This window comes from Melospiza georgiana, chromosome 1, assembly GCF_028018845.1.
Source record: "Melospiza georgiana isolate bMelGeo1 chromosome 1, bMelGeo1.pri, whole genome shotgun sequence".
NCBI classification, from domain to species: Eukaryota; Metazoa; Chordata; class Aves; order Passeriformes; family Passerellidae; genus Melospiza; species Melospiza georgiana.
Window position 1 is genome coordinate 83,149,355 of NC_080430.1, and position 11,959 is coordinate 83,161,313.

The 11,959-nt window shown below is 42.8% G+C and overlaps 1 protein-coding gene across 2 annotated transcripts; it reads right to left on the reverse strand.

Moving 5' to 3' along the window:
* Positions 1 to 51: 51 nt before the first annotated feature.
* Positions 52 to 7,061, reverse strand: ROPN1L (rhophilin associated tail protein 1 like). 2 transcript variants are annotated; one of them, XR_009115430.1, is made up of 7 exons: positions 6,915 to 7,061; positions 5,016 to 5,139; positions 4,683 to 4,844; positions 2,076 to 2,251; positions 1,530 to 1,625; positions 869 to 894; positions 52 to 753 (listed from the first exon to the last, which is right to left on the reverse strand). XR_009115430.1 is itself a non-coding variant. In XM_058037973.1 (5 exons), the coding sequence occupies exons 1-5, from the start codon at positions 7,043 to 7,045 to the stop codon at positions 1,562 to 1,564; spliced, it is 657 nt and encodes a 218-aa protein (XP_057893956.1). In that variant the 5' UTR covers positions 7,046 to 7,061; the 3' UTR covers positions 1,455 to 1,561. The 2 variants fall into 2 exon arrangements, 1 of the variants encoding a protein (XP_057893956.1); XM_058037973.1 differs by lacking the exons at positions 52 to 753; positions 869 to 894 and having other exon boundaries at positions 1,455 to 1,625.
* Between the last annotated feature and the right edge of the window lie 4,898 nt (positions 7,062 to 11,959).

An 11,959-nucleotide genomic window follows, 5' to 3' on the forward strand; every position in this document is an offset into this window, starting at 1 on the left:
AGGCTGTACTTACTGGCCTTCCTGCCCTGTAAGTAGTGGATACAGAACAGAGCTAATCCCTGGAGTCCAGATCAGTTACAAACAGGGAAGGCATGAAGAGAGCTCCCTCTCCTACCTGACACTGTTACCTCTAGGTGACATTGCCTACTTACAGCATCTGTCAGAGGACAGATTTCAGAGTTCTCCAACAGGATAAAACATCTTCAACTGCAGCTGGTGTTAAATGGACAGTAACACAAAAGTTAGTGTTCCCAAGCTCGTGCGCAAAGAAAATTCAGAACAATATAATCTGGCAAAGGTGATGAGAATGTAGCTCTCCACAGAAGCTGGGGGGAGGCACCAAGGACACTTGAGTATTGCTGAGTACCATATTCAAACAGCAGGTGCATTTCCTTCCAGCACTAACTAGGAAGACTTCCCACACTGTGAACTAACACACATGTGTTTGTGATAGAGGTTGCTGAAACAGACTTTAAACATGCAGGTAGATATTAAGGATGTACTGTTCTGTTAATTCCTCAAAAAATTACTTCAGCAAGGTCAGTCACCATCAGCCAAGCTTCTTGCCTCAACAAAGTAAACAACTATAAGAGAACAAGATCCATCTTTCCTAAAAGATGGATCTTTTTCTGTTTATTCAATGTGCCAAGAAAGGGCACTTCATGTTGCTCCTGGTTGTGGCCTTCTCAGTCAAAGGGAATCTTCCCAGTTTTACTGTAGCCTCCAGTATCCTCTTTCATATCTCAGTTGTTTCTGCAATTAAGTGTGACTATCTGTCAGTAAATATTTGGTCTAGTTTTGATGGATTTAGACTTCTATACCTGTTACAGCAGTTTAACCAAACAACTCTGTGTAAGGTATTCCTCACCTGTGTGATAAATGCAGTAGCTTTACCTGTCAGAAAACAAAATATATTTTAAAACATCCTTATTTAGACAAGTTTATCCAAAAATGAAAAAGAGTATTTAAGATCTAAAAGGCTTCTAATTAGAGGGAAAACAATATGGAACCCCTGCAGTCCTTGCATTGGTTTTGTCTACCAGCTCAGCCACAGGGTTCTCATTAAATTCTTTCAGTAGGGCCTGGTAAAACAGTTTAAATAGAGCATGTCCTGGCAGACAAGCTGTATTTGTGCCAGAGTCAAAATGAAGTGAGAGCTACCAGAAGCATAATGAGAAATGCTCCAGTTACATCTGCCCTGGCTTAACTCAATTCCATGTTTTACTTAATCAGCTATCAAGTGTAGGTAGGAAGCTCGGTAACAAAACAACTTTTGCTCAATTCAGTATCAGCAGATGAGTGAAGGGGTTACTCCCTAGGGGTGGCCATCAGTATCTGAGAGGCTGGAGAACAATATAACCATGTATTATTCAATCAACATCCCCTGAAGGGCCATCTCAAAAGCACGGCAAAGAAAAGGAAATGCTAGAGAAGAGGATCACGTTGTTCTGAAATGTGCAAATTATGGTACTTTGAACACAAATTACTTTCTTGAACTTATTTATTCCTTCTTTTATTTTTCTTCTCACCTCATGCTGAAGAGTAGGGTTGGTAAGGTTGATCAATAAAATATGAAGGAGTATGGCAGGAAGTGTCTGATCAGCACCATGCCAGAGTGTTTGTCCCTGGAAAGGAATAAACCAAAATTTTTAAATGGCACTTTCACATGGTAAATCTAGTGTGTTGGTAAAGATACAATTTAGGCCTATATGAAATGCAATAAAAAGGGGATTTATGATCTGTTAAATCAAAGAAACAGCCCAGAAAATGCTGCTGGTTCCAGAAGCGGGACTATGCAGATGTTACAAGCCTGTATATAATAGCTTCCTACAGGGAAAATTATACCACCCTGCAAAGACTTCAATATTTCACAGAAAGATGGATAAATAACAATTTATCTTTTAACAGTGTAAACGCTGAAGTTGACAAAAAATAACTCTGTATATTTTTGATACAATCTTAGTCATCATGGCTATGCCCAAAAGAAAATGTACTATTCATCTGAAATTAAAGGCTTATGGAGAACCCAGAGGCAACTGATACATTAAAATTCCTTGCACAGATTTTTGACTTACGCTTTTTCTTTAATTTCCTCGAGGAATGCATTAGTTTCTGTCTCTGATATCTCTCCATCAATACTGGCCAAATACAAATAAAGGAACGAGAATGTTTCGAAGGGAATTCGAGCTGCTCCACCTTCTGGGTCTCTTGTTAGGATCTCACAGGCCTGCTTCATTGAACTCAGTAAGGACTGCAGGGTTCCAGCAAGAAATGAAAGGAAAAGTATCAGAGCCATGAACATCCTTGCATATCATGGCAAAATCCACACTATAAGCCATTAAAAGGGAGGGTAAATGAGATGGAGGCGTTATCATCATTGCCTAGCTTTAAACCCCAAATTTACTGTCTAGTGCAGGCCCAAGGATGGAAACAATAATGTATTTCTAGTAGAGGCAGGAGTAAAAAATACCAGAATCTTGTGATGGTTAAAGATTGCATAGGGTAATCTGAGCTCTCTCTCCATTAGGGCTGAATTGCTCTGTTCTGCTACTGTAAAAGCTTCAACATCACTGTATCTAGTAAAAGATCTTTTTGTGTGTATATATTACCTCAATGGCTCCAAATGAATTCTCAGCAGCAGTTAATATAGATAAGTTTACAACCCCCCGAAAATAAATACAGGTTTGGTAATTTTATTATGATATTATATTACATAATTTTTAGATTATATTTTGGCTGATATTTACTGTTTCCCCTATCTCTATGCAAGTTTCATTTTAATCAATAGTAGAAAAAGCACTGAGGCAAAGGCATTTAAAGAATATTTCAGTTTAGTCAAAGGTCAATAACATCCAAGTTACCTTTAAAAAACATGCTTCAAATCATTAGTTCCAAATATAATTTGAAAAAATACTTCCTTTAATATGGTGTTGACAATCCAATGCCCTATGCATGCTGAGCTATATTGGGAAAAGTGTTGAAAATTTCAGCATTGAGTTTCATTCAAAGACTGATTGGATGCCATTGAAGAAACAAACAAGTAAAACCACCATGCACCAAATATGCACCATATATATCCAAAATATAAAAGCACAAAACCAAACCCACACAGGCTTTCTTCCACCTAAGTCTTAATATTTTTCACTGCAACTTTTTCAAAATTTACATTTTCATTAACAAGCAAGTGACATCTATGTAAAAAGAAAGTATTTCCTAACAGTAGAATAGCAATACTTAAAATAAATAAAATATCTGTTTAAGATCTAGAACACAGGCCAAAGAAGTGTCATCTTATAATCCCTTACCAATTTTACTTAATGTATCTTCTCCCCTGGAAGACTTTTCAGGGAAAAGAGAAGCAGCTGACCCTATGATGGCCAACTCTACATTTTGCATTTGGCTGCCCCTCTACTGTCCTTTCTGGTCCTGCCACCCCAAACTGCCACGGTCTCTCTCACAACACAGCAAAGTTATTCACATCCATTTTGCCAACTTTGAAAGACAATTTAACAGGCTACCTGTGTGGTCATTTCTCCTCCTGTAAAGGCTTTTGTAAAAATGTATCGATGCTTTACAAAAAGGATACTTCAGACTGGTGCTCTTAAGAAGTTCGTATTTGTCTACTCTGGTATGTCAACCATGACCCTGTCTGACTGTGAACACAATTTACAGCTGCAGGAAATGAATGTAAATTTCTCATGTATGTCTTTCTCTCTGGTTCAGGAAACTGAGATCTAGGTTTCATTATGTAGTACTGAAATCAAACTGTTCACCTACTATCCAAAAGGATGGTGAGATGGTGAAATTTAGTCTGTCTAGCTCCATCAGAATGATGTTCCCGTGACTCCATTTTTAGTTTTGGTTTATTTGGGGTTTTTTTGCAGGAGAGAGGGGTTGTTGTCTTTTAGATAAGTAATGTTGCTGTTACTATTTTTAAATTAAGAGAAGAGCCTGAATGACAAGATCATTTTGGGAGGAAGACTAGAATCAAGAAATGCAAATTTGAAATAAAGACAGACAGATGGAAAGACAGATGGATAGACACACAGACAGACAATTGCACAGTTGCATTGCCAGGCCAGGCTAACATTCAGGCCTTCCAGATATTGCAACATTCACAAAAAATTATTTCACATATATTTTCTTTTTAGTACCTCTTCTTCCCTACTGTAGAAATCATTAGAAGTATTATACTTTATAAGAACATCAGCTTAATGCATTTTATAATCTTTCATTCTGTTGAAATGCTCTGCTGAGATTTTATTACTGACATTAAAAGAACTAAGTGCAGCTGTAGTAACACTAAATGCTGCTGAGAAAATTTAATTGGTTACACAATCAATTAAAAATTGTTTCTTTAATTTCTCCCTTCAGTTCTCCTTCATGGACATTTACACTGATGCCATCAGCATCATTCCTGCATCATCCTCTCTCACACAGGACAAGCACCCGGCAGACACACTTGCTCTTCCACTGAGGACTTAGCCATCCTTCTGGTTAAGTTCCCCAGACCAAAATCTGATTCACAAGGGAAGTAAACACTCAAGCCACTTTACCAGCTGCTGCAAAAGCAATCACCATTCCCCAAATCCCTCTGCATTAATTGTTCTATGGTCTATCTTGCATATGGATCCTAGGCAACCCCTTGTGTTTGGATATGAGGGCTGCTGCTGTGAACGTACCCCACCAAGCACGCTGCACCCAAGTGCCAGAAACTTCATCCATTCCACCTCCTCGCCAAAACTGTCCAACTGCAGGATAGCTTCCAGCTGCTCCTCTGGCAAGCCCAAATGCTTCCATTTTTCCCTCAGTTCTGCAATGGCCACCGTGCCTTTGGAAGAAAGCTTTGAACAAAATCATGGTACCACTATAAGAACTCCAAAAACCAGAACAAATTTAAGAACACAGTGTCTCCCCAAAATACTTCAAATACTTGACAGTCTCTCTCCCCAGCCATCCCCAACACATCAGCATTCCTCAATAGCATTGTGCATTTGATAAAGAACAGCTTGTACCTGTTTGTGCAAGACCTTAAGGAGTCCTGGGGTCAAACCAGCATCTTTTTTCTCTGTTGCTAATGGCATTTCAAGCCTCTCCTTCACAGGAAGGGGTTCACCTTTAGATAAGGCTGAAAAATACCTAAGTGAATGGAAAGAGCAACACACCTCAATGCCCATGGCCATCACAAACTGCACAGAAGTAAATTCTCTTACAGTTCAGTGTAAGAGTCTGCAGGCTCCCCCACAGGAGCAGCAGCACCGGGTAAGTTGCCTACATGCAACTTCCATATTCCTGTGCCCAAAACCCACAATCTTTAGACTTTACTTGCCCCTTTTCATGACACTCTAATAATTCTTAAGGCATTTAACTTATTTTGTGCATGCTATATTCAGTTCTTTTGGTTGATGAACCTGAGGACCTATCTGTTTAACACTCCCCTCATGCTCTACCCAAAATGTACATCTGCATATTCACATTGCCACTCAGCATTTCTGTCCACTCTAAAGTAAAATTTAAGAGTAGAGCATAAAGGGCATTGGATGCACATCCTTTTAATTATAAGGCTGTCAACCTTAAGAACTGCCTCTGCCTTAACTGGCCAGCAAACTGAATTGTGCAAGGAAAACTCAGATTTTATTCAGATGCATCTAATTAACAAGTTTCTCCACCTGTCCTGCCTCATCTGCCCTGGTCATCCCTGTCCATGTCCAGGCTGTGCAAATACCTGCTAAAATACAGCAGGCAGCACTCCAGAACTGAATTAGTGTGACTACAGAAACAGATGCACAGTATGCATGCACAGATAACACCCGGGCTATTTTTCAGCCAGATCCAGTTGCTCATCTGATGATTCACAGGCACCAGCACTACAGCAGCAGCAGCACGTGTGAAGCCACAGCTTTGCTCTGCATTGCTGTGGCTTCCAGGGACGGATCTTGCTCTGCCAGGTCGGGAGCATGCTCCAGAGAGAGGGGCTGCGATGGGAGCAGCAGGAGGATCCCAGCAGCCGCGCTGCTGCAGTGCCCAGGCAGAGCTCGGGGCTGCCCCTGCTCCCGCAGCCCCAGCCCCAGCAGGCTCCAGCTACACGGGCAGCCGCACCTCACCTCCATCACATTCCTAAGAAACGCCACACCATTTCAAGGTGGTCCTGCTGGCTTTGTCCAACACTGCAGCGGTAACAATTCAGCTTCAGATTATTTTCTTTCTAACAGACAAGCCGGACTCCAGCCTGGCTGTGTTAACAACCTCCCCTCCCTCACACGGTACAGATGTTTTCCAATCCCCCCAGCTGAGAACATCTCACAGATACCTTGCAAGAGCTTGCCCACACAAACCATAGGGCAGGGAAAAATTATAGTGAGCAGTTGAGGTAAAAGAAACAAACTGTTAAAGGAGAAACATTTAAACATCTAAATCAACTTTATAGAAAGAGATTTATTATGCCGATTATCACTTTAAAGGTGCAATTTTTCAAGTACTTTTCCCAGAAAGAAAGAAAGAAGAGAAACCTAACCAGGCTTAAGAATTAGAAAGCTAATGTCTATTTTTTCCTTTAAATTCCAAGAACTGAATCTCAGATGAGAAAAGAAAAACCAAACCAAACCAAAAGGAAAAAGAGTTGGTCTTTCAGATAGAAGAACTAATAACAAAAATCAAATTAAGGTGCATTTTTCTGTATGGAAATCCAGTTATTTCAGAAGTAAGCCAGCCCTAAACCTCAAGGAAACAGAAAAGAAATAAAATAAATAAAATTTTTTAAAGGCTTACATGCTGCATTAGTACACAGAAGTGTATATGCAATGTATATGCTGATGCAATATTCAAAGCTGTGTCCACTATACAGTAAAGAGGAGAGTGAGGTTTTGAGGGTCCATGTGTAGAGCTCTCTGTTGTTAGGTGAACGCCATACTTACGCAGCTGCCCACTGCAAAACATCAAAAGGCTGAGTCCTGATAGCAGCTTTAGTAAATTGCTTCAGAATATCGGGTAGCTCCGGGGGGATTTTGATCTGCTGAGCACAGAACATGGTTTCTGGAAGAGGCATGGTGTCCAGTCACAAGGACCTGAAAGAAATAAAACAGCAGTTCACAGATGCAGAAAGGGAATGAAAAGCTGTGTGTGCACATGGGAGTGAATAGTGCCTGTCCCCAGATTTTCTCCTGTCCTACTTGACAGCTAGGGTTTCTGGGGTGCTGACAGACTTCAAAGGGTAAATAGACAAAGCCCTGTGTGGCTCTAGGCTCTAAAAAACTTTATGGCTACACCAAGTAAAGCGCATCAGCTTGGGCACCAATCACAGATGGGTGACAACTACTGCTTTAACAGGTGACTTCAGATAGTTTTAAACTGATTTTTCTCCTCAAACCTACCACAAAGAAAATTTGTAAAATGGGCAGTCGAGACAAGTCACACCACACATGCCAACATGAAAGGTATCTACATTGACAAGTCACTACTGCATGCCAAGGAAAATCTTGGCATTTTTGTACAGATACCAGAATACGCAGATGAGCAAGTCTGTACTGTGTTTATGTATTCAAAAATGCTGTGGCAAAAAGTTACTAATTTGTGCTCGTGACAGACTTTACTTCAAACAATTACAGTGACAAACAAAACATTCACGTGCGCTGCAAGCACATATCCCACTCGGCTCATACAGCTCTACAGGTGTGTCTGTCTCATTCAGGATTTAACTCATTTGTTGCAAGGAATCCTCTTCCCAGGGTTCAAAAGAAGGGACAGAGATAGGCTATTGTATGGTTCTTGTCCCATAGCAATGGAGCACATTTGGTGGAAACTCTTCTCATCATTTCCAGGACGAACTATGGCATGCTTAATTTGATTTAGCAACAAGAACCTAAGATGGTTAGTTGTTTGCAGAAAGGAGGAGCAGTAAAAGCAACAGCATTAAGAAAGTAATCAGGAATCATGTAACAGAATCCTCTATCCCTTTGGACCTTTTAAAGATAAGAGTACCTGGCAGGTGGCTTTCTCACATTAATTTTCCTGTAGCGGAAAAGAAAAAAATTAAAAGTCAGAGATAGAGCAATGGAACTGCTGTGGCTCAAGGCTCCTCTGAGGATCAAGCCATACTTAGAGCTTTATTTATGGAGAAATGCAGACAGGGTACAGCATCTTCATCACTCCACTGCAGGCAATTTGCATCAGAAACAGACTTCAAAGTGCACATTTAATTACCACATTGGTCACACACTTTCAGTAATGATTCAAAAACACAGCTCTAGCCAAGGAACAGAAGCTGAAGGCAAAAAAGCTGAGGATTTCAGGATAACAGAAGAACTCTGAGGAAGGAAAACAGCTGGGTATGCATGTACCCTTGGGAAGTAATCAAATAAAAGAATTAAAATTAAAATCATAAAAAAAATGTATTGCAAGAGCTGCTTTTCTACAGTAAGCCATTAAGAAGGGCAGAAGTGGCCAGAGACTTCTTGGAGGTCACCTGGTCTGAACCCCTGCACAACCTATGAGCAGGGTGCCAAAGATCCATGTCCAGGTGTGTTCCAAGAATCTCCAAGGATGGAGACTCCACACTCCCCTGGGCAACCTGTGCCAGTGCCTGGTCTCCCTCACAGTGAAAGAAGGTTTCTTGCTGTCCAGAGGGAACCTCCTGCACATATATACACACCTAATGGTCAAAGAAAAGCACAGCTAGGTCAGGCAGCCTCTGCACCCCTTCACCATGGGTTACTCCCGCTACAGACAAAGATCAGCTCACTACTTTCACTTCCCTCTAGTTAGCTCTAATTTTCGACTTTTTTCCTTCCGCGAACCCAAGCCAGCCCCAGGTGTTCAGGAAACAAGGCCAAGGCGTGTCCGCACGCAGATGGGACCGGCCCAGCCCCGGCTGCCCGCGGCCCGTCAGCCCCGAGCTGCGGGCAGGCACCGCCGGCGGGCAGCGGCCCCTCACAGGCCGGAGGGAGCCCCAGGGCCGCCCACGGCCCCAGAGCCCCGGACACCCCCGCGGAGGCCGGCCCGGGGCTCGGGGAAGGCCCGGACACAGCCCCTCACCTGCCCCGCTCCGCGGCCCCGCTGCCCCGGCAACGCGCAGGGACCGGCCGGGGCGGGGCAAAACTCAATGGCGGCGAGCTTTAAAGGGCAACAGCGGCACCTGCTCTTTGTACAAACTTTGGAAAAGCCCAAACCATGGATGAGGAGATTGAATGTAAAGTTACGAACTTTACTTTGGTACAGTCACAGACGCAGCCTGCAGAGTGGGTCGCAGTAGGCTGGAGGATACAGCGGCGGGACAGGAGCCAGCAGTGGGCCCAGGTGGCCAAAAAGGCCCGCGGCATCCTGCCTGTAACAGCAGTAGTGTTGCCAGCAGGATGGGGGAAGTGATTCTTCCCCTGTACACGGCCCTGCTGAGGCTACACCTCGAATCCTGTGTCCTCTCAATTCAGGGAGGAACTGGAGGGTGCTGGAGGATGCTGCAGGGAAGGGTGTCAAAGCTGGACAAGAGCCTGGAGCACAAGTCCTATGAGGAACAGCTGGGGAAGGTAGGGTTGTTTAGCCTGTAGAAGAAGAGTCTCAGGGGTAACCTTATTGCTCTCTACAACTGCCTGAAAGGAGGCTGTAGGCAAGTGAAGGTTGGCATCTTCTCCCAAGCAACCAGTGACAGAGTAAGAGGGCTCTTTAAGCTGTGGCAGGGGACATCAAGACATTCAGGTTGGACATTAAGCAGAATTTCTTCACAAGAAGGGGTGATTAGACAGTAGAAGGGTCGATCCAGGGAGGTGGTAGAATCACCATCCCAGGTGGTGTTTATGGAAAGACTGTATGTAGCACTTTGTGTCACGGTCTAGGTGCTAGGGTGGTGTTCAGTCATAGGCTGATCTTTATCTCAGACATCTTTTCCAACTTGATCAATTCTGTGAACATCTTAGCCCCATGTAATTGGCAGAGCTATGGCTGGGAAGGCTGGTTCCTGCAGGTGCCTGGGTTCCCTGTAGCCTGCTGGCCCCTGCATGTCCCCTGGCCACAAGGATGTTCTACTGGGTGAGCAGTGTTAGGGTGGCATGTCCATCTTGCCTTTGGCATTCTTGCACCTCCTTTCCTGGCTTGGATGAAATGTGAAGAAATGGTGAGTGAGCTGAAAAAGAGACAGGACAATGTATCCCCAAAAATTCCATTGGAAGCTGCTGCTTCCAAGGACAGCTCAGCCACAATCAATGTCTGCTGGTCAGGCTCCACAGTGCTGGACATTCAGGATAGCAGCACCACTGAGAATCTGGCACCATGGAGAGAGCACAGCCAGTGGCAGCAGCTTCTCAGCACCTGCTGGTCCAAACAGGCACCATGAGGCAGTGTGGGCTCTCCCACTGCTCCAGAATGTGAGGAAACAAAGTGCCCTCTCTGCCACAAAGTCTTCTTTCCACTGTGGATAAAAACAGCACCAGAGGTAACCTGACTTGCATCCTCTGCAAAGATGCCAGCACATCTCTTGGTTACAAAGCAATACCCCTCCTGTACCTTCTAAAATGGACTGTACACAGCCTGAGCACTCAAATCAACTTGGTAATAGGATTACTCACTTCAGAAAGCCTTCTCAAGCCATTACTCCAAAGAAACTTGGGTGCTGCATGCTCAAAACAGGCCAAGCAGAAGCACACAATCCTATTTGAAGCCAGGCCTTTTTAATCCACATTATGTCTCTGCTGATGAACATGCAAGGCCATGCAGGACAAAGATAAAATTGTGGGTTGTGGAAAGCAATAAGCACACATTTTAACAACTGTTTAATCTTTCATAAAACAGGAACACTTAGCATAAGCTACAGGCTAATTATTTGGCCTCAAAATACTTTGCAGATTCCTGTAACTAAAGAAAACAGTAACTTCTGACATATAATGACATACATTTCTATCCTTTAGTTGTTTTAAAGCATCTACTCATTTAAGAATGCGATAGCAAGAAAAACATGAAGGAAACATTATCCTTCAGGAACTCAGAGAATAGAATTCAATTAAACCAATCTCACAGTGCAGTTTCTCACAGGTGCCTAGTGATAACAGATTAACAACAAGATGCATATTATCTCTCATCTGTGGTCCTTGCACACACTCAAAACTATCCCTAAAATGCTCCAAAAGTAGATGTCATACTCTGAATTCTTCCAGCAATTTGGTCCAGTGCAGTGAAATCATGCATAAAGCTGCCACACTGTATTATGGGAAACAGCAGCATGTAGGTGGAAATTTTTTTCTGCATTTAATTAAATGTATTTTCATAGAATCATAGACTGGCCTGGCTTGGACCTTAGAAATCACCTAGTTCCAACCCTCCTGCCACAGGCACAAGCACTTACACTACACCAAACTACTCAGAGTTCCATCCAACCTGGCCTTTCACATTTCCAGTGGTGGGGCATCCACATATTTTCTGGGCAATCTGTTCCAGTGTCCCATCACCCTCACAGCAGAGAATGTCTTCCTAACATCTAATTAAACTTACTGTCTCTCAGTTTGAAGCCACTCCCCCCTTGTCCTGTCACTACATGCTCTTGTAAATACTCTTTATATGAATCTATGCTGCTTCCTAGAAGTATTTCCTCCCACTGTGTAATACAGAGTCTCGTATATAAAGAACATTTAGAAGTATATCCATGGATGTAATTGTTGCTTTATAGCAGCACTGCCAGAAATGCTGCTATAAAGCAGCATACCTTAGAATTTCTGCTGCTTCCTACTTCCATGACTCCTGCTAACAACTAGTCAAAATATCCCATGGACTCTCCATTCTAATCCAGCAGTATTTTTTAGATGCATCACATTCCTTACCTAACCCTAGCAAGCCACTTTGGCAATTTGTATCTGCTGAACGTGGCACACCAGTGCAGCTCTGCACTATTTAGGTTTTAATACAGAAATTCTATCCAATATAAATAAAAGAGCTTTGCACTGTTCTCTGGTTTTGTAAGCAACAAGGAATTCTAAGTAAA

Bases quoted from the DNA above. Each gene is read 5' to 3' on its own strand.
- ROPN1L (XM_058037973.1), bottom strand. From the start codon at position 7,045: ATGCCTCTTCCAGAAACCATGTTCTGTGCTCAGCAGATCAAAATCCCC. The intron at 5,140-6,914 runs GTAAGTATGGCG...CCATTCACTTAG, and splicing joins GTTTTGCAGTGGGCAGCTGC to GTATTTTTCAGCCTTATCTA. The intron at 2,252-4,682 runs GTACGTTCACAG...GGAACCCTGCAG, and splicing joins GGTGCAGCGTGCTTGGTGGG to TCCTTACTGAGTTCAATGAA.